Source organism: Struthio camelus, chromosome 1 (assembly GCF_040807025.1).
Source record: "Struthio camelus isolate bStrCam1 chromosome 1, bStrCam1.hap1, whole genome shotgun sequence".
NCBI classification, from domain to species: Eukaryota; Metazoa; Chordata; class Aves; order Struthioniformes; family Struthionidae; genus Struthio; species Struthio camelus.
In genome coordinates, this window is record NC_090942.1 from 2,395,567 (window position 1) to 2,423,438 (window position 27,872).

The 27,872-nt window shown below is 46.6% G+C and overlaps 1 protein-coding gene across 1 annotated transcript in view; it reads right to left on the minus strand.

The window, feature by feature from the left end:
- The window catches only part of LOC104146980 (collagen alpha-1(VII) chain-like), a 139,082-nt gene that overhangs the window by 69,017 nt on the left and 42,193 nt on the right, over positions 1–27,872 (minus strand). The window contains exons 20-49 of the mRNA XM_068952583.1: positions 26,777–26,923; positions 26,425–26,622; positions 25,435–25,574; positions 24,485–24,608; positions 22,981–23,124; positions 22,457–22,647; positions 21,824–21,955; positions 20,411–20,485; positions 20,004–20,084; positions 19,883–19,909; positions 18,417–18,461; positions 17,739–17,807; positions 17,531–17,617; positions 16,559–16,585; positions 16,348–16,401; positions 14,325–14,384; positions 14,090–14,125; positions 12,805–12,840; positions 11,490–11,525; positions 10,971–11,006; positions 9,823–9,855; positions 8,274–8,345; positions 6,832–6,891; positions 6,080–6,115; positions 4,710–4,790; positions 3,759–3,794; positions 2,720–2,764; positions 2,111–2,182; positions 1,376–1,411; positions 1,229–1,264 (exon numbers count right to left, since the gene is read on the minus strand). Of these exons, the coding sequence (XP_068808684.1) occupies positions 1,229–1,264; positions 1,376–1,411; positions 2,111–2,182; positions 2,720–2,764; positions 3,759–3,794; positions 4,710–4,790; positions 6,080–6,115; positions 6,832–6,891; positions 8,274–8,345; positions 9,823–9,855; positions 10,971–11,006; positions 11,490–11,525; positions 12,805–12,840; positions 14,090–14,125; positions 14,325–14,384; positions 16,348–16,401; positions 16,559–16,585; positions 17,531–17,617; positions 17,739–17,807; positions 18,417–18,461; positions 19,883–19,909; positions 20,004–20,084; positions 20,411–20,485; positions 21,824–21,955; positions 22,457–22,647; positions 22,981–23,124; positions 24,485–24,608; positions 25,435–25,574; positions 26,425–26,622; positions 26,777–26,923 (2,252 nt within the window). The remainder of the gene's footprint in view (positions 1–1,228; positions 1,265–1,375; positions 1,412–2,110; positions 2,183–2,719; positions 2,765–3,758; positions 3,795–4,709; positions 4,791–6,079; positions 6,116–6,831; positions 6,892–8,273; positions 8,346–9,822; positions 9,856–10,970; positions 11,007–11,489; positions 11,526–12,804; positions 12,841–14,089; positions 14,126–14,324; positions 14,385–16,347; positions 16,402–16,558; positions 16,586–17,530; positions 17,618–17,738; positions 17,808–18,416; positions 18,462–19,882; positions 19,910–20,003; positions 20,085–20,410; positions 20,486–21,823; positions 21,956–22,456; positions 22,648–22,980; positions 23,125–24,484; positions 24,609–25,434; positions 25,575–26,424; positions 26,623–26,776; positions 26,924–27,872) is intronic.

Consider the following 27,872-nt stretch of genomic DNA (forward strand, 5'->3'; position numbering starts at 1 on the left):
AAGTGAAGGACGACGTCTTTGATATAAGTTCCCACCTCTGTGTGCCTTATAGCCCAGTGAGCCTTTACCCATGGTCACAGAGCCAGCTGCTTTCTCTCAGATTAGCCAGCAATCTGAACTGCTATGTCTGAGTCCAAACCAACATCTTTACTCTCACCGCTCAGAGATTCAAACTGGCTATGGAGTTGGTGTCTGGATCTACTTTTCCAATGAAGTCTGCAACATTTGGTCCACCCTCTCAAGGGGAACTGCGGTCATACACTTCCCAGCTGCTCAGGACATTGCTTGGCTCCCTCTCTACCATGGCGTTAAAGCGTTAGCAGGACGTTTTAGCAGCCAGTCAGGTAAGTGCATGAGTGAGAATAAGCCAAAGAAGACGTGGCTGGGTGATGATGGGGTGAGATGGTTACATATTAGCAGAGAAGGATCTTCACATATCCTAAAGCAAAAATACTCCTCCCAGCTTTGAAGGGAACAGGGAGTGTTTGGTATTCCCATATTTCACTCCCAAATATACCAGTCTCTCCATAGTGCAAAATACATGAGACATGAGTGAGCAGGGGCACCAGTAGACAACAACTGAAAATGGGGCTTGGACAATAAAATGGTGTGGGTTTCAAAGAGCACGTGGCAGGCTGTGTGCCAAAGTGCTTGTCTGCACATTAATGTACTGCAATATCTTCCTGATCTCCTAGATGACCTTGCAAGATCTCTTAGAGCCCTACTTTCTATGATCATTGGTTTCTCTCTTAATCTTACTCATCTTGATGTTAGGCCTCTTGTCCAAAGGAAAACTCAGTGCAAAGGCACAGGAAAGGCCTGAGCATGAGTCACCCTGCCTAAGTTCCTTTTGTAGGAGACATCCATCCCTCTGCCATAGCTACAGAAGGAGCCGGGATTACTTGATTAGACAACATTTAGTGGTTAAAGGTATCACACAGTTTTGTATTTATGTTTTACTCCCTTCTGTGTCACAGATTTCTTGCATCACCAATAACAAATCATTTGGGATGAGACTGATTTGACCACACATGTATATCCCCATAGAGGAGCTGTCTGCACTGCTGTGCACCTTTGATAAGGCTAGGAAGGCAACCTATGCCGCAGCGCGCTATGCACACTGTTGCAAGCAGTGAGTTCTGGCAAGGTCTCCTCAGCAGTACCCAGGACTCATGTATCCCTTTTCCAAACAAATAGGTAAGTCAACAAAAGTATTCGCCTTACTCACAATGCTTCCAGGAGTCCCAGGCAGCCCAGGCTTACCCTATGAAGATACAACACCCCCCAAAAAAAGTGAATGGTGAAATTCAGCATTTTCAGCCTCAAAACAGACTCACTGTCATGCAAGGTTATGAATGGGAATATGCAAACCTACAGATTCGCCCCTGTCTCCCTTCTCTCCAGTGATTCCCTAGGAGGTGGAGACAGAGGTAAGATGAGACCAAGTCTTGGCAGGGGAGTGGGTCTCAGCAGTCTCCCCTCTTCTTGCCAACTTAGCATCCTACGGGCTAACAAGCCCTTCTTCAAGCAGCTGAACTAATGAGATCTGGACTTCAGTATCTCTCCTGCGGATGATTTCCTTGATATTTAATAAGGGATGAGATTATTAGCCTCTTTCTCAGTGGGTGGACTCCTTAGGGAGCTACTTTCCCCTGCTCAGCTGCTCATTTCCACAAAGTCTGTAGAAATGCCATGTCTTTGAGACCTCTGTCCCTCTGACAAACACAGCTGACGTTAGCCAGTGTTTTCCGAAGCTATTAGGGGGAGATGAGAGAGACATAGTGTAAGTGAATCATTTCATTTCCTTCTTCACCAGGCTGAGAAGGTGTCAGCATTTCTGTTTCAGCAGAGTGGGGTTGGGGAAGTTTTGCACTCAGAAACCCCCAATGCACTGTCCTGCCATTTAACTTCTGTTTAAATAGTCAAACCGGAACGGAGAAATGCTCCTACTCTTTTCTTTGGAGAAGAGACCCCCCTACCTAACAGAGAGGAAGGGAGCTTTCTGCACCTTGCAGACTGTAAAGTGGAAGATGTATGATGCTTGCTTTGACTGGCATTGCACTATCCCCTGTTCTCCCTCTCTTAACTGCTCCTTTAGTTATCGCCTTACATCCTTTCCAGGTTGTCCTGTATCTCCTTTTATCCCCTGCTCTCCAGGCCGTCCTGGGAGTCCTAGTGGACCCTACAAAAAATGATTCAGAGAAGCAATCAGAAATGGAGCGAGTCCAGTAGCTCAAAAAGGTAAATCAGCAGGAAAACCTCTACCCCCATTCCTGATTTTCCATGAAAGAAAAAAATATTTGTACATAGAAATTTATAAGTGGGGAACTCCTGCTGGGCTCAGAGCCCTGGGGAAGGAAGTCTTCTGCTTCTGCACAAAACAGTGGGTGGACGGGTAGCAGCAGTGCAGTCTACCCCTGATGCCCCACCACTAGCCAGGGCAGTCCACTTCACACCTCAGGTGGAAGGAGCATCTTCAGAGAAAAGCAATCTTTAGGCCCATCCAGCCTTGTGAATCTCCTGAGAAAGAGGCCAGGAAATCTCCATGAGGGAAGGTGGCATTGCATTGCAGATGCTTGTCCTCATGGCCTGGACTGGTACCAAACTCGTCACGCAGGCTACTCCTCCCCTTTTTAAATCCGCTTCAAAATAAAGGCACAGAAATCGTACTGCCTGAATGATGAGAAAATTAATAACATCTACAGGGAAGAATTATTACCCTGATTCCCCTCTCTCCTGGCTTTCCAGGGATGCCAGCTTCTCCCTAGAAGAGAGGAGAAGAAGCTTTTAAAACCCAGCTTCCATCAGGCAGAACGTTCATTGGTGATGTTAATTCTACTGCACTTATATCTGGAGGAGCTAGTTTAAAGGGAGAGAACCAAGTTCACCTGTTATTCCAGTTGCTCTGAAGCAGGTACAATCTCCTCTTTGGCATAACTTAATGCTTGGGAAGTCGGTACAAAGGGAGGCTTACAATCACCTGTGATGTCTTAAATTAGAGGTGCTGTTTTAGAGCAGCCCCAGCGCTGAAGTAAATGGGGCAGAAGGTGACAACAGAATATTCATATTTACGAGGGAAATGGGGTTGCGTTATTTCCACCCGAACCCCAGTGTGATTTGTGGCAATCTGTTTTCAGCATCTGCTGCCCTGCTGCAGAGCTTAAAGAACTATCTCCTAAGATGATTAGGGCTTCGCTCTTTCTTGGCCTTTCTTTTTCGGTCTTTTTCTTTGGAAGACGAAACCAAAAGCCAAATTAAGAAATGCCATGGGCAAGATGAAAGTGGTTCTTTATAGTCTTTTCTAACTCAAGGACAAGGCTACAGGGGATAAAATGACCTGGGATCAGACTCAAAACAAGTCGACACACTGCTTTACTAACCTGTGCAATGCCTTTCCCAGGATTTTGAGGGTGCAAAAGGTTTACGTGGGACAATTTTGTAGAAGAAAAATCTACCAAGAGCTATCAAACTCAAAAGACATCACCTCTAACACAGGATGTCCCTGCATGACACATTTCTGAATGCAGGAAAACTATTCCAAAGCAGAACCACTATGTTTGTCTTGCTCTTATATCGTTCCCAGGACTTCCAGGGAAGTTGGTCGCTGTTGAAGGTGAAACACTGGCCCAGATAGACCTGCGGTCTAACTTAGTTCAGACCTTCCCTGTGCTCTTGTAAACAAAGCTCCAGCTGTGAGTGAGGATGGTGTGTTTGCTACCTACATGACTATGGAAAGCAGGGACTCTCCGTTTCATTACCTTGGTCCCAGAGGTGCCTTTCTGCCCTGGTTCTCCCTAGAACACAATCAAAAGTGACAGATTACATTTCCACCTGTGGCCAGTTTTGTTATCTTAATTTCCTGCTCTTGGCCTTATTCTGATGGGTGCCAGCCCCAACCACCGTTGACTCCAAAGTCAGTGGTGCTAGGCAGAAGTGCCTCAGGAGCAGAACATGAGCTGCTTCTCTTTTTAAGCCTTCTCTTAGTGATCTCTTTCCACCTGATGTTCGGGAAAATCTAATAGTAAGTACAGTAGTGGATAAACTCCTGGATGTTCAATAGCAACAACTCAGCCCTTTGAACTGATGACAAGTCTTCATTTGACTGTGGTTAGGAAGCCAGTTATGACCTCCTTGTGAAGGGCTAATAGGGCACCGTTAGACCATAAAGCTAAAAAGAAAGAACAAGCTCTTCAGGGCTGCTGTGACTGCACAACTGTGTTAGTTCTCTGCATGTCAGACAGGTATGACCCAGTGAAAAAAAGGCATGATGCTGACTAATGACTAGAAGCTCTGCATCCAGCCAGTGCGACACAAACACCATGGTGCTACGCATTTGTTCCACCCTAGCCAAGTGGAAGGAGACTCTGCACCAAAACCACTGCCTAAAGCATTATAGTCATCGATGGATCTACCTTCTCGTTTGCTACAACAGAACAAATAGAGCAAATGGGAAGGCTGATCCTTTAATGAACAAGCCATTATGCCTAGTTAGGGACAGTTTGTCAGGACTTGTGTCGCTGACCAGTGTCATTCTGCAACCTGACCCTTCCTCAACCAGGCCTGCGTGAGAGGCATGTTTTTGACCAGTCCCATCTTGACACTTGCTCCTACTTGCGATTGCAAGGGCATAACCTGGGGTCGTTAGCTGGGTACTCAGTGCTGCTGTGGCTCAGCATGGCCATCTTACTGGATTCTTAGTTTTTACTTACATCTTTACCTCTTAGTCCGGTCTCGCCTTGTTTCCCAGGCAATCCTGGTTCGCCTTTCTCTCCCTTCAGACCTATTTCCCCCTAAAAAAAACAAGACAATATTTACTTTCTTCTTCTGCATTTCATAGCCCCTATATTTTAGACTACATGGAGTATGGCCTCAATGAAGGGACAGATTCATGAAGGGACAGAGCATGCCAGGCCATGTGGCTGTGTCATTGATTCCACAGTCCCGGCTGTACCTTGGGCTCAGAGCATCTACCCTGTGTGAGGCAGAGCTGTGCTCAGGGTATCTGCTCAGTGGACTAGGTTGGAAAGCATTTCACTTCATTCAAACATAGTCCATCCTGACCCCATGCAGAGTACTAGTGGCATTGCAGGGCAGACTGCTGCGAAGCTCTCTGCCTCCAGGAAGCTCTGCAGTTCAAGTGAGATGGCCTCTTAGCAGAGACCCTGTGTGCAAGGATCAGGTCTCGAGAGGTCAGTGTTGACACAGGCCCAGTTCCCACTCCATGGATCAGGTCCTATTCTCATGTTAAATCAGATGAGCTCTCACAGATGGGTACCTACACATCTTCTTTGCTTGGGGTTTGTACAAGAGACCTTCCTCATCACTCAGCCACCACATGATAATGTCTCCCAACCCAAAATATCTCTTACTGCCTTCTCCACCCTGTGACTGCGTTAACACTTCCTGCCTTGGATGCATTCCCATTTATCACTTTTCACATCTAATCCCTCCTGGACGGTGAAGTAGGCCCAGACTAAATCTATGGTTCACTGGGCCACATATTACGGCTGTAACATTTCCCAAATCCATGTGCCCCTTCAGCCAAGTCTGGGGAGCAGCATTGCCTGAGAAAAGCATGCAGTGAGGCAGAGTCTTTGAATGAACACCGAGTTCAGGATGCTTTCCATGTCTCTCTTTTGACTACTTCAGAAACATTTGCTAGGAGGAATCCTAGAAGCCAGAGTTGGCAGAATTCTCTAAGGCATCTTTTCTCACATTGCTTCATTCTCTATACCTCCAAAATGATTCAGGTGTGAACAGGCACCCTCTAGGCTTCTGTGCACCAGCCTGAAAATTCAAGCCTAAATAGTCTCCACAGACTCCTCAGAGTTAAACAAAAGCACAATGCAAAGAGGCAGCTTTAGCCTTTGGTCTAACTGTGTGCAGGATGCTGCACGTCACGCAGAGACTCCAGCAAAGCAGGATTCCTTCAGACCTTTCAGCTTTTAAACTTTCCCCGTATTTTAATATTTTAACACTAGCCCCATGGCAAAGATGCTCTTTACTCTTGTTGGCTTGGGGTGACACAAACATTGGTTGTGACATTGCTTTACACACTGCAGTCACTGCATATACTCACCTTTTGACCAGGTCTGCCAGATAAACCTACGTTTCCCTGCAGAAATACAAACCATTAGTCACACGGCAAGAACAACAGAGGTAGAATCATTTCAGGTGAGGGTTCTCTGTCCTATCTAAAGGGTGTAAACATCAGACGGTGCTGCAAAGCTGCCATCTGGTTGCATGTATTAGAAACCAAAACACTGTAGTATCATGCAGAGAAGGGGAAAACACATGGTGTCCTAAGAAAAGAAGGGCTACTGTAAGCGTACACTGTCTAGATGTATCTGTCTCACCCCCGGCTTCCACGTTTTTTGAAATCACTAATAGTTTGATGACTAAGTTTGACAGAAGAGTGGAGATCTCAAATTCGTCATGCTGTGCAAGATTTTTCTGGATTAAAGTGAAAGACTCTACCAGTATCTGCACAGAAGGGAACACCAAAGCATTAGCTCAACTCTTATTAGACATCAGTGAACTCATATGAGAGCCATCAGAAGCTTGCATCTTCTTAAACGCACAAAGCAAGAAGATAAAGGTCCAGTTCACCTTCCAGCCTCAAAGTCACTGGAAATGGGGCTTCCTTGGCTCTGCTGTTCACAAAATTACCAGTTGAGCTTTCACCTGCTGTGTTTACTCCAGACTCATGAGGCATCCTCTCTGCATTACAGAGGAGTCCCTTCTTAGCCCTCAGAGAGATTTTGGCTCTGTCCCTCCCAGTTTGCCTCCTTTGCCCTCCCCTTTCCATATCCAGCCTGTTGCCACACTCACCCTGTCACCTGTGTCTCCCTTCAGCCCAGGTTGCCCAGGAATGCCAAAACCTGGGCTTCCCTGAAAAAATCAATGACAATGCATGTCTCACTATAACACCTGGGGATCTTTTTCTCTCTGCACCCCTAAGTATGACGGAGATAAAGCTAGGGCTAACCCCCCATGCTGCTCCCATCCCATTTCCCCACATCCCTCTCGCCTTCTAATCATACTCCTTACCACCTGAAAGATGCCCTGCCAACCCCTTTCCCTCCTGGCAGACCTCTTCTTACAGTCACTACCACAGTCTGCTCAGTTCAACATCCACATCCACATCCCTCCAGGCAGCCCTTGAGATGGGAGCTCTGATTATATTTGCTCCCATTTGGTTTTCAGCCTTCTCCCATGGGCAGCACCCAAGAGAGCTACTGTCTAGCACCAACCTGGCCATACCTCCATCTAAGAGAGTTTTTCCCACCAAATTTTGCTAGCAGCCTTCAGGAAAATGTAAGAGGCAATTCTGGGTTTAGCATCCAGCATGGAGGATATGAGAGGGACCAGAGGCTAACAGGAAGGGTCTTTGCTCTTTTGGGCCACAATCCAAGGATGTCTCCCTTTGGAGAGTCAATTTTCACTAGAGCACTTTTTGGCAAACCCAGCAAGTGTCTAGGTTTGCCTCATCCTGAGGACCACAGAATGGGAGGACAGATCAGGGGAAGAAACCGAGGGGCCTATATCTCTCCATTAGTGGGAGCTGGCAAAACATCATCTGCCAGCCCTGTGAGGGGAAGTGATTATGTGACCACACAATTGCACTGCAGCAGCTCTGCCAGACTCTTCTGGTTCTTTCTTGCTCTCAGCCTACAAGGACACTTACAGATCTTGGAAGCAATTCTTCCGTTGCCTTGCACAAGCTGTGGTGGCATGACCCTGTTTTGCTTGTTGTCTCACTCTGAAAGTCCGCCATATGCCATGCTCTTGGTTACTGTCTTGCTAGCAATCTCCACCCCACCACTGCTTTGCAGACCCTCAACAGTTAGCTATCTTCCCGTCCACGGCATAACTGGTAGAATTAAGTTGCCAGCGCTGTGTTTTGTACTAAGCAAGAAGCATGGGGAAATAAAGTGTCTTAGCAGAGTAGCTTCAAAGCTCAGACATAAACCTCCTTGTTTAAAGCTAGCAGAAAGGCATGGAGCAGATCTTAGAACACCACGTCAAAGACAGGCAGTCGGGTGAGCTTAGCGCCTCTCACTGACACCCCTTCAAGAAGCCTTTGACTTTTCCATGTTACCACAAGTCTCCATTTGGGTTGCAGCGCATGGATGTTCCTTGATAACATGGCTTAGGAATGAATTCAGTCTACCTCAGTCTGAAGGTACCTCACCAAGTCTACTCCTTGGTGTACACGAACAAAAATAACCTTCTACCCATTAACAATGTGCCGAGAAAAGCAAGTGCTCTACCTTCTCTCCTTTGTCCCCTTGTATCCCTTTGTTTCCTTGTGGCCCCTGGGCCCCTGTTGGTCCAGTCTCTCCCTGTGAATAAAGACATCCACAAAGCTAATAACATCATGCAGAAAGACCAAGTCCTGTTCATGTAGCTCCCTACATCTCTATTTTGCATTTTCAATCCATTCTGAAAACTGTTCCCTTGAGAAATCTCCCCATCCATCCATCCATCCATCCTGAAATTTATACTGAAGCTTTTCTCTCCATCACAGTAGTTATACCCTTTCCAGCTATTCTGCTGTAACTTGCTGTGTGGGCATTTACAGCAGCATAAGCATGATGAAATTCAGGTCCCAGGCCACTATGTAAAGGCAGCCAGTCTAAAAGAAGAGACAAGTTTCTGCTGGCCAATATTAAGCAACCTGGAGAATCAGACCAGTGAAAGAAGGTGGCTCTCACAGGAATGTCTGCTCACCCCAGTGCCGTTCCCAGTGCTCCCCAGTGCAGAACGCTTTGAGACACTGGCAGTGTTGGCAAGTTGCATGAGAGAAGGTGCAAGTCATGAGTGGACCCTTGTCTGGTTAGGAGTGACCTCAGAAAATTACAGAAATAAATGAACTGCAAACATCCGAGCCCAGAGAAAAAGATGCAAGCCATTATTTCTAAGGGATGGGGAAATGTGAAGCACTGAGGGGTATTCCTGAATGCCAGTAGCCAAAAGAGAAGAAATCAAAAAGCTAAGAGGAGTTACTCCTCCAGTAAGTATTTCTTAATAAGGATAAGGGAAATGTTTTATTTCCCTGTAGTCTAGCAATGAGCTATCAAGACTAAAAAATTAAAATATTGCAGGCCAGGTAGGACTACCAGGCCCCTACAAAAGTGAACTTTTGTATCAGTCATGCTATAAAGATGTTCAGTATGAACAATATAGCCAGGGAACAACTCTGTCTCAGAGATATCCCTCATCTAAGACAACTCAATTTCCTCTAGTAAAGTGAGTCAGATATTGCGACGAGCGCCCAGGGAGGTGGGGAAATCTCCGTCCATAGAGATGCTCAGAAGGTGACTGCACAAGGCCCTGAGTAACATGATCCAGCTTTGAAGTTGGCCTGGTTTTGAGCAGAGGGTTGGACCCCAGAACTCTCTTCCTACCTCAGGTATTGTTTGACTCTAAGTCAATTCCTCACTTGGCTGGAAAGTACCTCCTATGAGAGGGCTGGATCTATGCTTCAGTGATCTCTAGCTTCTAAAACTAGTATCTTGAAATCCCAAATTTCCTCATCGACTGGCGCTAAAAAGAGAATGACAGGAACAAAATCTGCATTTATCTTGTGTTTAGTTAAACATTTGAGAATGGGGAGGGGTAGTGAATGGTTGTATGCAATTTTCCTGTTAATAAAAGCAAAATAAATACCAGCAGGGCAGGATTATTGCTGCTTTTCCAATCTGTCTTCCCTTCAATCCATCATTAGGGTTATATGATCCAGGTGGTGAATTGCTGTCCAGCCCTTACTTCTGCAAAGATTTCATCTAAGTTTCAAGCAGTGCTAATTAACGGACTTACCCTGACACCTTTCTTGCCTGGAGGTCCCAAAACCTGAGGATAAAAAGAAATCACAGAAGTGCTCTCTTATTTGGGAAAATGATCTCCCTTCCAAAGGAAGATTTACATCACCTTGTTCCAAAGCAAGATACTCTCAACCTTGTTATGGAATAGGAAACCTATCACCTGCACGGGATCATAAAATGCCAGAAAAGGCTACAGGAAAAACTGTAAACCCAGTGAAATCTATGAAAGAATCCCACCAACTTCAACAGGTGTTTGCTCCAGGGATGGGACTGGAAGACCACTTGTATGCAGGGGGCAGTTGGCAGATGGCTGCTGTGGCCTTAGCTATCACACACCAAGGACTGAACTTCTGAGAGCAATGAGTCTTAACGAGTGCACTAGCACTTTGCAGAGCAGCCCTGAGCTGGATTTAGGGACTACAGAGCTGTCTCCCCACCTTATGTTTCCAACACAAGCCTGCCACCGTTCCTAGGAAAGAAACCTGGGACGCCCTTGCTCGTTCAAGCAACCTCCAGGACACGCTGATCTTTAGTGGTGGTGGGGTCAGCACTTAATGCAGCCTCCAACTGCTCCCACTGCCCTTGCAGCAGACATGGCGCGCACAGAGGTGGCCACCTCTGAAGTTTCTCTTTAAAGCTGTCCTAGCATTTGGACAGCTAAGAAGAGGGGGCTGTGGGAGCCCTGTTTACCTATGAGAATGGGGCAAATAAGTCTCATCAGCAGTGGCTTTTCAGCAGGGACCAGCGCAGCCCCATTACGAATGAGATCCCAAGCAGGGGGACAGGCCTGGAGCACAGGGGACCACAGGATGTCAGTGGGGGGAAGGCTTTAGCCTCGTGTTTCCTGCACAGCAGTGAAGCTCCTTTGAGCATCCAGCGAGAAACTGTGGTGCAGGGCAGGGAATACAAGAAATAGAGCAAGGGAGCAGAAGACATAGCTGGTTGGCGGGTCAGGGTAAAGGTCCCTTAGTTCAGTAGAACACGTCCTTGCAGTTCAGTACTACGCATTTCTCTTGATCCTTGGCCTACCAGCACTGCTGGCTGTAATGCTGTACGGTTATAGCACAAGCTAAGTGTGCCTTGCTGTCCCCTACTCTGTGTATGGGAAGGGTGACAGAAGGGCTGTAATCTGCTCATAATTACCCCCATAGCTGGAGCACCTGGAAATCCTGGGTTCCCCTGCAAGACAAGAGGGAAAAAAGGACAATCTGGGGCAACAAAAAATTTCAGCTCTTCCCTCTTCCCTGTCCGTTCCTTAAATCAGCTGAAAATTCAACTCAGAAGCACAAGAGCAAAACAGATGCCGAGCGGCTGGGGTAAAAGTATTCCTTTGTCTTATTTGACTGAGATCACGTGAAACCAGCTGGGAGAACAAAACGTGCAGATTCTCCTTTTCCAGTGTGATCAATGGGACCTGCAAACTAACTACTTGTTGCTTCACAGTGAAGGAGGAAAGCTCATGTGGCTCCTTGCTGCCTTCTTCTCTGCATAGCCCCACATTAACACACTCAGCTGCGCTTGCAGAAACTGCACACATGCCACAAGCTGGGGAAGTGCAGAGGCAACGAAACCCGATGGTCACGCAGAGGCTCTGATTCTGCCCTGTCAGGACACCTGCACCCACGCTGGTGGCACACATTGTTCTCTTACTGTTTGACTCACTTGGTCTCCCTTCTGCCCTGGAGGTCCTGGGAGCCCCTGTAAGAAAGACATCAAAAGAGAATTTCTAGCAGACTGAAAACAGATCTAGCACTTTTGGTCTGTGCTGTGTCCCTGCTGCAATGAAAGACTCCCAGCCAGAGAGAAGGTGGAAGGAAGCTCTTCAGCCCTATTTTTTGCTGACTGTGAGACAGCCCTGTGGGCCTGCTATGAGTGCTCTTGCGTGAGAGACAGACATCTCCACATCTAAGAGGGAACCTCTAGCATGTCTCTCAAGCACGGTTGCCATCTGCCAGGAGACTAAGCACAGAGTGGCAAGCCCTCATCCCAGGCTAAGCAGTTAAAGATGGGCCTGAGAGGACGTAAAAGCACATTGATGAGAGTGAAGTCCAGCCCCTCTGGCAGTGGTGAACCCTAGGGCTGAGCCTACAAGTTTTCTTGTGCCTTCGGGCAATGGCCGAGTAGTACGTGGCAAAATGCCTTGCTGTTCTCCTACATAGAGCAAGGACTTGGGGGCTCCTTTTGCTACTTGCAGGGGAAGGCTGCAGGCCACTTGCAAAATAACTTGCAGTAACGCCTTGAAGTCCCTTCAGCCCACCTCTCCTCGCTCCCCTTGCAAACAACAGAAGATGCGGAGACAGCCACGAGTCATATGGGAGCTACCAGATCAAGTCAGTGTTTCATCTAGTCCAGTACCCGGACTCTAGCCAGAGCTAGGAGCTGCAGCACACACACCCAGGGTGCTCACAAGGCCTGCCGTACCTTTTAGAGCATATAAATTCAACGTAACAAGGACTGATCCAACACTGCCAAACCCTGGACAGCCTTCCACCATCAATGCTGATGTAGGCAGAGTATCCAAACCAGCCGCTGGGATTGCCTGGCTTAGGGTCCACGCTCAACACTTAGAGTCCATACTCTTTTCCTGGGGAGCATGCTGTGAGGAGAGCCATAAAATCAGCAAACAAAGTACGGCTCAATTAAAAAAAAACAGTGCAGACACAGTTTTGTCTGCTGAAGAGCATTCAAGGTTTGTTTGTCCTGTCACGTTTGCTAGTTGTAGACCGTTCAAGGGACTTACGGTCGATCAAAGGTCTACCCTATGCACAGAAGCTCTTCTGGGAAAAGTAACTTTTTGAACCCTGCGGTTACACTGAGTGCAGCTGCTGGGGACTCCGTAACTACGTGCGGTGGGACTCAAACTCCTTCCCTCTCACTCTCCAGCCAGATGCCCTTAATTGCTCTGCCTCCGTGCCTCAAGAGCAGAGCCAGGCCTGGGTTCTCTCCTGCTCTGTGCTCCTGTGCTGGCTGTTCTCACCTTTTCCCCTTTAACACCAACTTGCCCTTTGTTACCCTGGAAAACAGAAGATGATTTAGTTAAGACAAGGTTCCACTGGCAAAGAGATTTGGACCTGAAGGCTTGCATGCCCCACAAACTACAGAAGAATGGTCCCTTCATGGCAGAGAATGAGGGAAGGGGGAAAGCAAATAAACAAACAAACAGATATTGTTATGCATGTATCATATGTAGTATATAATATATAACATATATTAAGTGCAGGCCTCTGCATTTCTACGGGTGCAGGGCTGAGGTGGAAAGTCTCCTTTCACCTGCAGCAATGCTGTGTGTACATGCTAAGATCAGCTTATTCCCCTGCACCGCCTCCCACCCCAAACTCACCAGCAGCTTTCCAGGTATTCTGCTACATGGGAAAACCCTGGTGTTGAACTCTGACTACTCTGTGAATAGTGAGAGCTGGAAGATAGTAACAGTCTGAAGAAAATCCTCCATGCTTGCCCTGTGTCCCTTCTTGACCAGCCCTTGCCATGCTTCCTCTTCTCTGGGTTCACAGCAGGGGTGCCAGATTTGGACTGGAGCTACTTTAGTCCAGTCTGTTGCCTCTGACAGCACTGGACCCCAAAATCATTCTTCCTCACTGACTCCATGCTATTAAACAAGGTCAGGTTAAGCCCCCTCCACACAGCAAAAAAAACAAACCAAACCAAAAAAAAACCTTACAAAAGATGAGCGCTTCCAGAAGACAACATAAACCTTAGGATGGGCTGAATCATCTCTCACAGGGCTTGTCTTTCTCCACTGAGAAAGGTAGCCTGACACACTGACACACCTGACTCAGGCATTTAATTAGGTGGGAATGAAGCCCAGATCGTTCAGAGGACCGTCCCTGAAAGGCAGCAGACATGAAATAATCTGCTCCTCGCATCTTCTTCCCTCCTCATCCCTAATAGCATCAGAGCTGGGACCAAGCCCCGGTGCATGAGGTTCCACATTCCTCCTAAAATACATCTACCTGAACTGCTGCAGCTCTGCAGGTTCTCACTGGCCACAAACATGTCATTTATTAATTTATTAAAATACTGCATCTTTCTACCATTCCGGGTCTCTGCAACATCCTACAGCAATGAGTTCCACAGGTCAATGACTGCTGACATGTAAAATTATTTCCTTTCACTGCTTTTGAGTAAGGGGGCAATGTTCCTGCAGCTTATGATGATGGCTAGGGCTAGATGCTTTCCTTGGCACCTGAGTACTAGGCACAGAGACCCAGGTTCAATACGGCTGAATATCTTTCAGTACCCACCTTTGCTCCTGGTACTCCTGGAGGACCCATTACTCCCTGAAAAACAGAAGGAACAGCAAAAACTCAGACTTTAAGACCCAATGTCTTCCCTCCTCTGTTCCTTCCCTTTTGCAACTACAGGACATGCCCTCCAAGGAAAACCTAGAGAAAGGATATCAGAGCAGACTATGTAGAGATACTGAGACCTCTCAGGGGACTTTTTCTGCAAAATTCACTGAAAAAATTGCCAACCTACCTGTTCTCCTTCTTCTCCCTTCAAGCCAGCAGTGCCAGGAATGCCAGCTCCTGGCAACCCCTGCAAGGTAAGCATTGCACTCAGGAAAGCAGACGACATGCCGGGAGGAAGGCACAAAAATTGTAGAGCAGGGAACGTCCTACCCTACAACCTGTGCTACAGCTCTGCTCTTAACCATCCTGCAAAGCTGCAAGGGAGAAATCTGCTCTGTGGCCATTTCGCTAAGACATATGCTTAGCCAGTAACCTTCAGGCAAGGTGTAAATAACAACTTGGAAGAGAGAGCAGTAGAAAAAGGGGTTGTGCGTGTTTTCAGCCACCATTTGAAGCAGGGTGGGGGAATCAGCAAAGCACCTCCATCCAGAGGACAGGCAACATGCAGGGCTTTAGCTGTGTTTGGGAGAAAACATCTGCATGAGCAGGGAGCATAGAGGAGTGGGGGAAATCCCTACATGTCTCCATTTTATCTGCACTCAAACTATCCTGCTGATACTTCATCTCAGCTATTTTCAGATTCCCCCTTGGGCTGATGGATCCTGCAAGCATCTGCTATGCAGAATGACCTTTTGTCCCCTTGGTCCAGGCAGTCCAGGACCACCATCTAGCCCTACCGGGCCTGGCAAGCCGGGTTTCCCCTGCAAAGGAAGAGACATCCTGACATGTTTTCCTTCCAAACTGTTTGTTAATGATCAAGACGGCTTATTTTTAAGTGTTCAGAAACACAAGCAGAGAATTGCATACCCTGATGGGCCCATCTTATCCGTTCCTTTGCAAATGAGGATTTACAGAGATCATCATGTATACCCAAGTTGTCTTTTCCCCCACAGAGAGACTATGGATCACTGGCTTTATTTGGGAAGGGAAAATAAAGATGTGTTTGCTTGTTAGACGGAAGCATAGGGGCTGGGTACCCACGTTAGTTTGGCAGTGGATGCCTTCTCCAGTGACTCTTCAAGGCTATGTTGCTCTAATAGGGTAGGCTGCTGATTTTGAAACTGAAATCTGAAATAAGGAAATGGCTGGTCTATCGCATATAGCTCTGCTGTATGGCAAACAAAAAAGCACCCATCTCTGATGGTGGACCATAACAGGCACCTTGGGAAAGATGCGAGAACAGGATATGCATATAATCCCTGAGCAACCTGGCAGACTTGAACTATTTGTAATTCAGGGACTTCCTGAACCCGATGCAGTTTCTTTATCCTTAGCAGCCATCAATGGATTTCTTTTCTTCGCTCATCTCCCCTTGAACGCAAACTTCTTAAAGTATCCTTGTGGAACTTCTTCTGCAGAGAACCACCTCCTTTTGTTTGTCTTGGCCACCAGCTTGGTCCTTTTGATGTCTCATGCTTTCAATCCACCTTCTTGCCCTCCTCTGGACCTGTCCCAGTTCTTCCTTGCCCCTCCTGAGATGAGGGCAAGGGCTGTGGGAAGGAGCAGGGCTGTACTCAGCTGCCTCACAGGTGATGGGGGCAATGGGGGCTTGAGGGGAAGTCATCTAACTGAGCTCAAGGAAAATGAGCATGTTAGGAAGACATATTTTATAAAAAGGCCAGGCTAAGGCATGGCTCTCTGGGGCAGCCTTCCTCAGGCAACACTTGCTATCATCTACCAACACAACTGACTACACCAGAGGGTTTATTGTAGTTGTGAGTGTGGCGATGGATGCACTTCTCACAGTTTTACTCTGTGCTCTTAGAAAGAGCATGTGCTTGTTCTTTGCAGAACAAATGACTGTTAATGTGCATCTTTCTTGGGTTTCTAACATTTCCCTTTGATAACTCCTGAATGACAGGTCAGTAGGATGAAGCTGATAAAGCGAGAAATGCTTAATTGTCTCTGCTTAATCTGCCAGCCCTAGCAGGAAGGGATTGTCAGCAGAGTGAAGCATCCCAAAGAGGCGGCTGATGAAAGCTGTCAATAGACAGCTCGGAAGCTGGCGTGCCAAGGTCAACGGCACTTTCCCATCCCTGGCAGCGGCCTGTGGCTCTCCCTTAGTGACTGGCCATCAGCAGATAACTCACCGGCTCTCCCACGCCTCCTTTGTCACCCTTGAGGCCATTCCTCCCGCGAGGACCCTGCATGAAGCAAAGGACAGTCTTACCGTGTGTCCCAGCAGAATGGTCTTGATGGGGCCCTGGCAAGCATTGAAACCAGAGTCTGTTGGGCAGCTTAGGAATAAAAAACAAAGCTTGTCACCACATTGGAAAGTGAAAGCCAGCCTCAGGTACTTACCCTGATACCTGAATCCCCTGGTTCGCCCTGAAACGCAAAGGACATGAAGCATTACCACAGAACCCGGGAGCAGGGACAAGCAGATCCTTCATAAAGCCTTTCCCCGCTTTCCCCCTTGAAGATACACAGCGGCAGCATGCCCCTTTCATTAGAGAAGCTGCCAAGCATTCCTGCACCCAAGCACGATGCTGCAGTCTTTGGGCTTTTCCCTCTTTGTCACTTCCAACCAAACGACAGTGGCAGGGAGGGGGTTTCTCTCTAAATGTAGTTCCAGCAAAAGCTCCTGCAGGCTGACTAAGCCCAGAGACCAAAATCCCCTACGCCCTAGGGTAAGCAGAGCTTTGGAAGAGGTGTCTGCTCTCTCTTGTGCTCCAGACACCTCAGCCCATGAAATCTGATATCCAAACTTAGGGCAGATGAGGGGAGTTCAGGACCCTTGATCTCTGCTGAGATGATCTCTCCCTGCCAGGGGAGGAAGACGCTTGGTGAAAATTTCAAATGCAGGTTTTGCTGTGCACAGCGCATGCGGTCCTGGATGTTTCACTCTAGGTGCTGAACAATCTCTGTAGGGACCTGGAGCTGGAAAAGTTTTAGTAACCACTACAATCTGGCCCTACATCAGACAAGCCTCACCGTAACCTTTTCAAGCTCCATCATCAATTTCTGCTGTTTTCAGGCTGTCATTTTGAGTTGTGGTTGAACAGTGGCGCCCTCACAATAGGAAAAGCCATTTGCAGGGTGCCTCCTTTTGTGCCTGCGTGATTCAATGGGAGAATCCTATGGGCTTCAGCACTGCAGGATCAATTGCCAGAGATCCTGAAGGCCTGGAAATTTATTGCATAACAGAGGGAAGAAACATATATTTCCAGGGCCCTCAAATGACTAGAGCGTCCAGGGACTGTGGGCCGTGTGAGACGCCCCATTCTAGGTGGCTTAACAGTGGAAAACCATGCTGCAAATAACCTCACTCACCTTGATGGACATCCCCGGTGGCCCCTGTGGCCCTGGTAAACCTGGTGGTCCTGTTACGCCAGGAACCCCTGGCTGCCCTTTCTGTCCCTGTAACAACAAAAAACAGAAGAGAGGGGGTCATGCTCTCTCCCAGTCCCTTCGCTGCTCTGCCAGCCCTGCAGAAGCGGAGCAGGCCAAGGGGCCGAAGCACCTGCGGTACAATACTCACAGGAGGGCCAGGTTGCCCGTTCCGCCTGGGAATCACCTCCACTCCTCCCAGGACATAGCCTGGTTCGCCCTGCATGAGAAGGCAGGAGAACACATGCTCAGCTGTGTTGGGAGGTCCAGGCACTAACAGGCAGTTTCATGTCTTGGGCGCAGCTGCAAGATCAGAGCACGTTAAGAGCAAACAGCCTGTAAGAGCCTCCCTGTGCCGCAAAACCAAACCACCTGCTTGTTGCGTGTCTGTTGTAGAGGTACCAGAAACCTCATGGCCATATACAACGGGGGCATGGGGGAAGGACAGGACAACTGCTCCTGGGAAGAACCCACAACAGATTACAAAGCCTTACCTTTCTCTGTCCTAAATGCGTGCAAACAGGCTTGTTCATAGCAGCGGCTCTTAAAATGCAGAATGACCCAACAGAGTGCTACCTCCTTGTGCAAATAATCAACTGAATTGTGCCAGGGGCCTGTGGTAAGTATTGGCCAGTTTTCTCCATGAAGACTTTAGATGCCTCATAGTAAAACTGAAGAAAGACTTCTCTAGGGCTGCTGGCAGTACAGAGCTAGTAACATGTAGCTCAGAAGTTCATGTTCAGAAGTAGTTACTGTGCAAACGCTTGAAAACAAGAGGCGAGAGCACTACAATGGCTTTTTCCCAGTAAAACCCAGAAAGGAAACTCACTCTGTCTCCTTTTGGCCCCACTGGTCCTGGATAGCCAGGAGATCCCTGAAATTAAAAATAAATCATACGGCATTAAACAACAAAGCATCTGCAAGACCATCCTTGTGGGATGTTCAAATTACAGACCTACCTCTGAAAGAAAATTCATTTGCCATTAAGCAATCATGAAAATAGGTTTCTAGAAGAGAGCAACAGGTTTTGGTCCCAACATTGGTGTGAATCACGCCTGCGTCACCCTTGGGGCCAGTGTGTTATATGTCCCTCTCTAGTGATGCCTAGGGTGCAGGCAAGAGATGTCTAGGGATGCCTAATATATCCTCAGGTACCCAAGGCACAGGGCTGTTAGATACGACACAGGATTTACACGAGATCTATAACCAGCAGGATAGCTGGGCATCTCAGACAACATGTCAGGACTCTTTTTAAGCAAACAAATTGAGCCAAAAGGATGTGGTTCATTTGAAGATTATGACGCTCAAATGTTGTGTCTCCACATGAGCCCTGAGTATACACCCCATTATAGGTGATGGAGATTTTGGGCTCACTTCATTTATACATGCACAGGTGGCTTGTGCCATTTGTGATGCTCTGTGATACCTGCCTGGCCTCCAGGTCTCACTTCAGGGGCATCCTGTAAGTCCCATACTTTATCAGCTGTAAATGGTTGTATTGGAAATCCTAGGGGACCTCAAATCATCTGGGACACCTCGGTACCAGCCCCTTCTCAACAGAGTCCTCAGAGCCAGGAGGGTGATTTACCTCATCAAACACAGAGGTCTGTTAACAGAGTGCTGGTGAAAGCAGGGGAGGGACATTTGTGTAGCTGACTGCTGATCTAGTGCGTAAAGCTGTGCTATCTCCAGTAAAATCGACAGTATGGAGCAAATGGCAGTACTTCTAGTGAAAACAAGGGCACATCAGGTTTGGCTGGTCTAGCTAGATGAGTGTTTTCCAAGCAACGGTATGAATAGTTGTGTGAACATGTCAGAAGCATAATTAGTGTATGGCATGTCTGTGAGCAGATGATGCTACTGGTGATTAAATGTATAACAGAGTGTAGTAAGACTGACATATAAATGCAGGCAGTTTGTAGTTCTTGTTTTTTTCTGGGCCGCTCTAGTTTAGGGATTGTTACTTGGCTAGAAATATGCCACTGTTGTGCTGCATTATGCACCAGGTTTCTGAACAGAAGGAAACCCGAGTGACACTTCTGGTACTGAGTGAAGTTCACAGCTAGTAGTGAGAGTCCTGGCTGGCAGGAGAGGCAGATCTTGGAAAAAGAGCCAACAGACTCTTCCTCATCTTAGCTGGGAGTTATTCAGTGATGGCAACAGCACTTCAGAAAGGCAGCACGGGTCACCCGGGGCACCTGTCCTCCTCAGCCTAACTGGCCTTTCAAAGGCTTGAAAAGCAAAGATTTTGGGACCCACTGTGTGGGCGATCTTTGCTGCATTCAAAATACTTACAATATCACCTTGGACACCAGGGAGACCCTACAAACCAGGAGCGAGAGAGAGATATTTCAGAGTTATGTTCACTCCTCTGTTGAGTGGCACTTTTACAGTGTTTGTTAAAGCAAATACGTACCCTGAACCCCGGGGGACCAGGAGGACCTGTCCGCCCCGGTCTGCCTGGCAGCCCAGGAATACCGTCCTTCCCAGGTAGGCCCTAAGCATATGGAAAGCAAGAGTACGTGCGTTACGGCTCCAGATCTGCAAACCCAAACAGCTTCAGGCAACATTAGCTTTGTGCGTTGCTACAGGGAATCCTTAATTACTAGTATACAGAGCAAGTTTCCCTCTCATGTGAAAGATAAAACCTGTTTCATTTTGTTTTAGGCTGAGTCATCTCTGGAGGAAAAATAGAAGTATCAAATTTTCAAACTCAGACAAGTTTTGTAAACTCTGAGATTCTTGGATAGATCTCTGTCTTGCTACTAATTATTTAGTTGTACATTAATCAACCAGGTGGATGGCTGAGGGGAACGGACTCACCCTTTCTCCTTTCTCTCCCTTTGTAGTAAAGCTGTATGGGTCATAACCTCCACGAGCCGGTGAGCCCCTTAAGCTCTTGAAAGGAAAAAGAAAATGGAACAAATGCTCAGGGAATTATTACCCACCATAGGATGGCAAATAAACCCAACCTAGAGTGATTGTAAAACAAATACTAGCACACTCCTTGGCCCACGTTAGAGAAGCAAGGGATAAGGCTGACCCTGCAGGAGACCTGCCCATATCCTCAGACCCTTTAACATCCTTCTGAGGTTATGCATTACTTACATGTCTCCAGCTTGCACTGAAATTGGGAGAACAGGCTAGAGAACACAGAGCAGCGTGAGGAGGAAATGCAGTCAGGGGACGTACTGAAGTGCTGTGAAATCTTGGCCCAGGTTACACCTACAGTTCAGGATCTCCTTTTTGGCTCAGAGATGCTGTAAACACTCTTGATTATATGTTTGCCAAGGCTCAAAGGTAATTTCAGTGTAATTTTTCTCTCCCATGGGAGAAACTGTGGAAAGGAGTTTGGCAGAGGTGAAATAAAGACCCTAATTCAACCATCCATGGACAATGGGATAACGTTAATCTCACCTCATTTTAGATGGCCACCAGCATAAACATCCCCATCTGACTAATCATCTGCTAGTGTGGGCACCTACTTATGCACGGAATCACGACCTACACTTTGTTGACCACACCGACTAACTGCCCACTACTGTGGCTGACTAATGTGGAGACACTCATTTCCTCAGATGAAGCTAGCACACCTGAGCGATTTATCCAGGGCCACTCAGGAAGTTGCTGACAGAACAAGGAATTATGGCTATGCACATAACCTCCCAAAGGTGACTCTAATCACCAGGGTATCTTTTCTGTGACAACTCCAGGAAACTACTTGAAAAGACTGACCTTCCCTTAGAATTGGCAAAAATGGATCTCCACCCCCTCTGGTGAGTTAAGGGTATGTGGCCACCACTGTTCTTCATTTCCTCTGGCTTTCCGCTTCGTAGGTGGGTAGAACTGTCTCCCAAGGTTTTATTTCTACAGTAAGGAAGCTCAGGGCTCTGCTCCGTGGCTCACATGTTGGAATTTAGAGCTATCTGAAATGCTGTAGGACATCTGCGCGAGGCTAGCAGATGTGATGCAGGATCCATGGAATAACTGTGCTCTCTTGGCTCACTAGGCAGGACTACAGGAGGCTGCTGCATGTCCCACGCAGAAGTGGCAGGTCCTAGGATGATCTCCCCAAATATGAACACAGCCTCCAAAGTCAAAGGCCTTGAAGGTGATACGACTACACTGAATGCAGTGTAGTGCAAGAACTGACCTGGCCAGAGCAGTGTGGGAGATGATCAAGACGCTGCTCTGAGATATAATCCCCTATACAGATGTCAGTGAACTAATTCCCACCTTTAAACACCAGGGACCACAAGCCTCCTCTCCTCTTCGGATGTATGGTTCAGCTGAAGATGGATCAGGGACCAGCATCTTGCTCTCTGTGTTACCAAATGACAATTGCTTGTCTGGTTCGTGTCCAGCAACCTACAGCAGGGAATTTGGGTTAGATTAGCGATCCTCCACATTCTGCGGCCGGACCCCACCGTCAGCCCTCAGTAGGTCTCAAGAGGTAGTATTTCATAGCTGTACATCTATATCACCAACCTTTCAATTGAAACAGCTATAAAATACTACTGTTTGAGATACTCTGAAAACAAGCTCATATCTTTACCAATGATCCATGCACCATAGCTGGAAGAAGGCATTGAAATTACAATATGTTCAACTGCTTTACCCTGCAGCGGCCTTGCATAACACCACCTTCAAAGCTGTATTCTGGCTTCCCCTGTTTTACTCCTTTGATTTCAAAGGTTTTGTTCTTCATCTCTGGGTTTGGGAAGTAAGCGAGGTTAGGGTTGGACCCAATGTCCTGAATCTCTTTTGCCCTTCTTGCCTTGAAATATGGCTCAGGGTAGGCGACTACCCTTGTGCACGACCTGTGCCAAGCGAGACGGCTTTTATTCAAAGCTCTGTGAAGCAGCTCACCTCTCCAGGCAGTGGCTGGGCCCCTGAAGGCTGCGGGTCAGAACAAATGATTTCTATCAGCTCTTGGACGATATGGGGAAAGTCATCAAATGTGCTGACGTAGAAAACATTCTGGAGGTTCTGCTGCAGCAAGATGCTGTTCAGCTCAGCGGGGTCAGCTCCGGAGACACCCACAGCAACAATGCGGATCCCTGAAACACATCGTTTGCTTAATGGAAAAATGTTCAGGATCAGAGTTTCCAAATCCTTCATCATATTCTTTCTGTTGATATCTTTTGATGGGAATATATACTCCAGCAGCCAAGAGAAAACTCCCCTAAACCAGAATGTGTGAGTTCTAGCAAAACCAAGACACTCTAGCTTGGAATGAAAAGAAGAAAAGATGAAGGAGCAGATGAAGGAACAATACATTTGAAGCGCACAAATTATTCAACATACCACCCAAAATACCCCGGAAATTCAGCTCCTGGTTGTATTTGAAGGACAACCAAGGCCTTAGGGAAATACAATACGACAATTCTTACCTAAAGCATGGGCTGTTCTGGCTGGCAGTAACACATCATCTTGTGATCGCCCATCAGTCACAAGTACCAGCGTATGAGGGAAAGCTGGTCTCATCCCTCTGGAGGGCTGAAATAACTCCTTTAGCATGTAGGCTATACCACGACCTGGGCAAATGGAGAGAGACACAGTGTAAATCTGCCTACATATTAGGTCTGCAGGTGAGGGGCTGTAGGTCCCACTCCACAGCTGGACAAAATAGGACATTCAGTGTCACCCCATAAGGGGATAGTAGCTCCTACAGCAGGGCAATACCTTTTGAGGGGAGACAGCAATGAATCAGATTGATTGAAATGGTTCAGGCTGAATTCAGCAGATAGTTTTGGAAAGGAGGGGAAAAAAGGAAATGTGTTCAAGGGATTTGAAGCATTTCCCCAGCATTTTAGGAAAAAAAATAGTGAATTCCCATTTTGAAATATCTTTAGAAAGATCATGAAAGTTTCAGAAAAAACTCCTCAAACTGAAAGGGTTAAGAAGCCCCAAAACAAGGCGGAAAGAATCCTGTGAGGGGGGACATGTATCCATTGACACAATATCCATAAAAAAGAAGTCTGAGAGGCAAGGTTACCCAAGAATTTGCAATCTGACTGGTTTCATCCTGCTTCTCTTCCTGACCAGTCCTGTCCAAATTCTAATATTCTTAATAGTCCCACTTTTCTGTGTTCCTGATCAATGCTACATCATCAGGCTGAGGTATATAAGCCCTCAGTTAATATATATATGGGTGCCGTTGGTCTTGAGGCTTTGATTTGTACTGTCTGGAAGACAGTTAGGTGGGCCATTTAAAAAGGTTAAAGTTAAAACTAACTATCCTCTTTTAATATTGCTGCTTATGTATCTTCAGGGAACCAAGTATACTGTGCTGTCCTGGCAGGAAGGAGAAGGTAGAAAGCGCTGCCTACATTTGAACGTGTTAGTTATGTAAGTCAAAAGCAGCTGAACTTCTGAGATGCCGAGCTAATGAAGAGCTGTGTTATTTGAATAGAGGTAAACAAAGGACTTCTACGTGCTGACATACCACAAAAATAGAACAGGGCATGCTGTTTTGTTGTTAGGGTAACAAGGCAATAACCATTGCAATTTGCTGATTAAAATGTGCATAGAGTGGGTAATAAGGATGCTTGAGCATCAACTATCCTTATCAAATGTTTATGGGCTTGATCTCCAGGCTACAAGTAAAAACATCCCTCAAGTGCAGGCAAGGGTATAAAATAATGAAGAGAAACCCAGCAGCAAAAGTAGGACACAGATAAAGGAACCAGGCTAGTTGGATAGGCCATGCCTGGAAATAAAACTAAATTCAATCCTCTGTTCTCAAGTTTTAAAGAACTTTGGGCTGTAACTTTCTACCCGCAGCAGGTACAGGCAAATGGGTTCAAAATGATCAGATAAATGCATTCCCTGGACTCCAGCCTCATTGCTGAGCCAGAAGGTCTACAGCACATGTGTGGGCTCACACATACACACCAGTTTTTGTGTTGCCTCCAGCATAGTGCAGCCCCTTGATGGCTTTCAGAACGCTGTTGCGGTCCTTGTGCTGGTGGAAGTGAAACACTGCCCTGGGCTCCTCGCTGTACTGTGCTACAGCAATCTGCCAAAGAAAAGGCCAGGCTAAAAAAATATGAAGTTCATACTATAGCCACCTAAACTGAGGTATCTTCATCTCACCAGAATAATCTATTAATCTAGGGTAACATCACCACCTGCCTAAACCCTGCAGATTTCCTGCAAATAAAGAGTACAAGGAACTCTGTCTGAGATATCAGCTGGGCTAATGGATTATTAAACAGAAATGATCTGTACTAAATTATCTACTGAGTCTTCCCATTGGCTTTGCTGGGTTGTCAGTTAATACTGCAAGGTGCAGCTACCCTTGAAGTGTTTCACAGCACTGCCTGGGGACCTGATCTTCTGCTTGGCCAGAGATGGCAGCTGCTGGCATGTGCTGCATCTCCATCTGGGCACCCACCCGGGTCTCCTCCCATTAATAGTCTGGATGTGGGCAGAAATGGGTCCCTGAAGGGAGATCCTTGGCCCCGCAGCAGGGTATCCAGGGCCATGCCCGGAATGGAGTCAGAAACAGGAGATGCTGACATATACCTGGGCTTCATAATCTAGACAGGCTAAAACACTGCATTTTAATAGGTCCAGGATTTGCTTTATTCCTGATGACCTGGTTTTGGAAAAATAACCAAGAAATGGAAATAGACCCGAATGAGTAGGGATCCAGGCTGGAACTTGGAAGACTCTTGTTCTAGTCTTTGATAGACCACGTGAGTCTGACGTGGCTTTAGGCAAAGTAAGTCACCTCTATGAAACACAAAACCTGAGCTAGTAAACTTTGTTATTGCAAGAGTGAGGAAAAGGTGAACAACTGGAAAGAAATACTTTCAGGAAATAGAATAATGAATTCTTGCCTGTGTTCCTTCAGGCCCAATCTTAGGAAAATAGGATACGATCCAGAAGAGGAAGTCTTTCACTTTATTGAAATTGCTCTGGCCAATACTTGAGGACTCGTCCACCAGGAATGCAATATCTGCTTTGAACTTGCCACAGACTGTAACGGGAAGAGAGGATCTCCATAAGTCATGCAGTCTTAAAGCAGAAGCGCATTTCATTGTGTTCATAACAACGAAATAAACCCCAGCACAAATATGTCTTGTGATGCCAAGTGTCAGTGAGTGAGAAGGCAGCACCTTCTGCCTATGGGGCAGTGCTATATGGGTTTTGTGTCTTCCCCTTCACCAACACTGCTCATCCTCATGGGGAACATCGAAGTAAGAGGATCAGTGATTGGGCAGTTTCTAGGACAATAACACACCTAAACAATTCCTTCCTGGCTTTTAGGGCTGCCATTACTGAGAGGAAAGTACCTCACCAGCACCACATCCAGCTACTACTTAGTCTTGAGGGGAGGTCTGGCAACCAGAGGAACATTGGTCTGGAAGGTCCCTGCACCCTGGATTTAACCTCCCCCCCCCCCCCCCCATAATACCATGCCACAAATAACTCTTCACACAAGTGGATCAAATTCCGTCTTGAAAGAACATAGGTCTTTTCATTCCCCACATTCCCACAGGAAGGCTGTTGCAGAAGCTCACTTAAAAAGACTGTCATTAGCAACCTTTTAACTTCTAGCTTAAACATCATTATAGACACCTCCCTTGCTGAGGGCTAGCCTGCAGCATAGACACTTCTCCTGTCCTGAGGTTAGCCCACCAAATGTACTTCTAGATGGTATTCAGGTCCTCTGTCTTGCAACCTTCACTTGGCTGAGCAAGCTAAAGTTACTCAGTACTCAGCCAACGAAGACTAGTTCTGGCTCCTGAGATCTGAGGAGGCCATGGTGTCCAGGGACCTGGTGGTTTTGATCATCATCCTTGAATCACACATAGATACACACTCACTTGGCCCAGGGAGAGTAGTCAGTGGTGCAGGCGCTATGGTGGTCAATAGTAGGGTTTCTGAGGTTGGTTCTACTGTTGTGTTGGTGCCCAGTGGCATAAAAGTGGTCCTTGCACTGCTAAAAGCTGTGGAGGGGGATCTTATAGCAGTCAATTTTGCAGAAGTAACAGGAGACACAGATGAATCTCTGTGAGGTCCCACTGTAAAGAGACACACCAAAAAAGTGTTTGCGAAACCCCTTTTAGTTAGGATGCCACTACCTTGCACAGCATCACAAGGGTAGAGATGCCAAGAAATAAGTCTCAATAGCAGTTACCTAGGAGAAACTGCAACACAAGCACCCATGTGTCATACCTGTATGTCCAATGAGTGTTGTCTCTGGTCCCTCAGTCTCTCCAAAGACTGGCCTTATAGAAAACAAATATTTCTCTTTGGAGCTCAGCCCTGTCACTCGATATGATCTAGAAGCTGCTGTCAACAGTTGCAGAGAAAGATCAGAAGCTGGAAAAAATAAAGGAAAAAATATGCATCAACTGCGAGACACAGAAGCTCAGCATAACTCCCACATGTGGAACATCCCATCTTCTACTCACACCACCTTTGCCAAACAGGAGCTTAGGGAGGACATAAGTCCTACGCTTCAGGGTAGAGGTGCCTGGTAAGATGTGTTTGCTATCTGCAATGTTTATGCCCCAAACTCGGGTCTCTCTCTGAGACTAAGAGTGATGGAATAAACCCTGGTGTTCAAAACGGTTAATACCTTCTTAAAAGATAAGCAGTCAGGCTTATTATTATCTGCCAAAAAGGTTCTTGAAAAAGCAAACGGAAAAATAAAATGGGAATTTGCACAAGTGGCTGTAGAAAGCATTTGCTCCAGGCAGTGCCCAAGGCTGAGTTCTGTGACAGTCCAATGAAGGAACATCAATAATAGTTTGCAGGGGTGGTCATTATTTGTTATTGAATAGAATAGGATTCTTATTTGTTAATGAATAGAATGAATGTTTGCTGAAAAATAGAACCAAAATTATTTGAGAAATTTGGTCACGCGCAATAAATAGTTTTGGTTTAAAGTAATGTTATCTGTAAAAATGTCATATCAACGTTTTGACATTTTAAAAGTATTTTATTTTGGAAATACTGAATGATGAATTTTCATGTTGTTCAAAGTGAAATTTGTGCCTTTTCATTCTGAAATAGCATTTTCCCCTAAAAAAAGGGCAATTTCTAAGGAAAAACTACATCAGTGTAAATAATCATCTGTTTCATTTGCATTAAATTTTTTGATTACCCCTATACAAACTTTGGTAAGGAGGTTTCACTCCTTAGAAAAATTATCTTGAATTTTACTCAAACTCTTCTTCTCCTCACCCCGTTCCTTTGGGTAGGCAAGTCAAAATATTAATAATTAGCTTAGATGTCATGCTACACTGATTGAAGAGATTCTCTATAC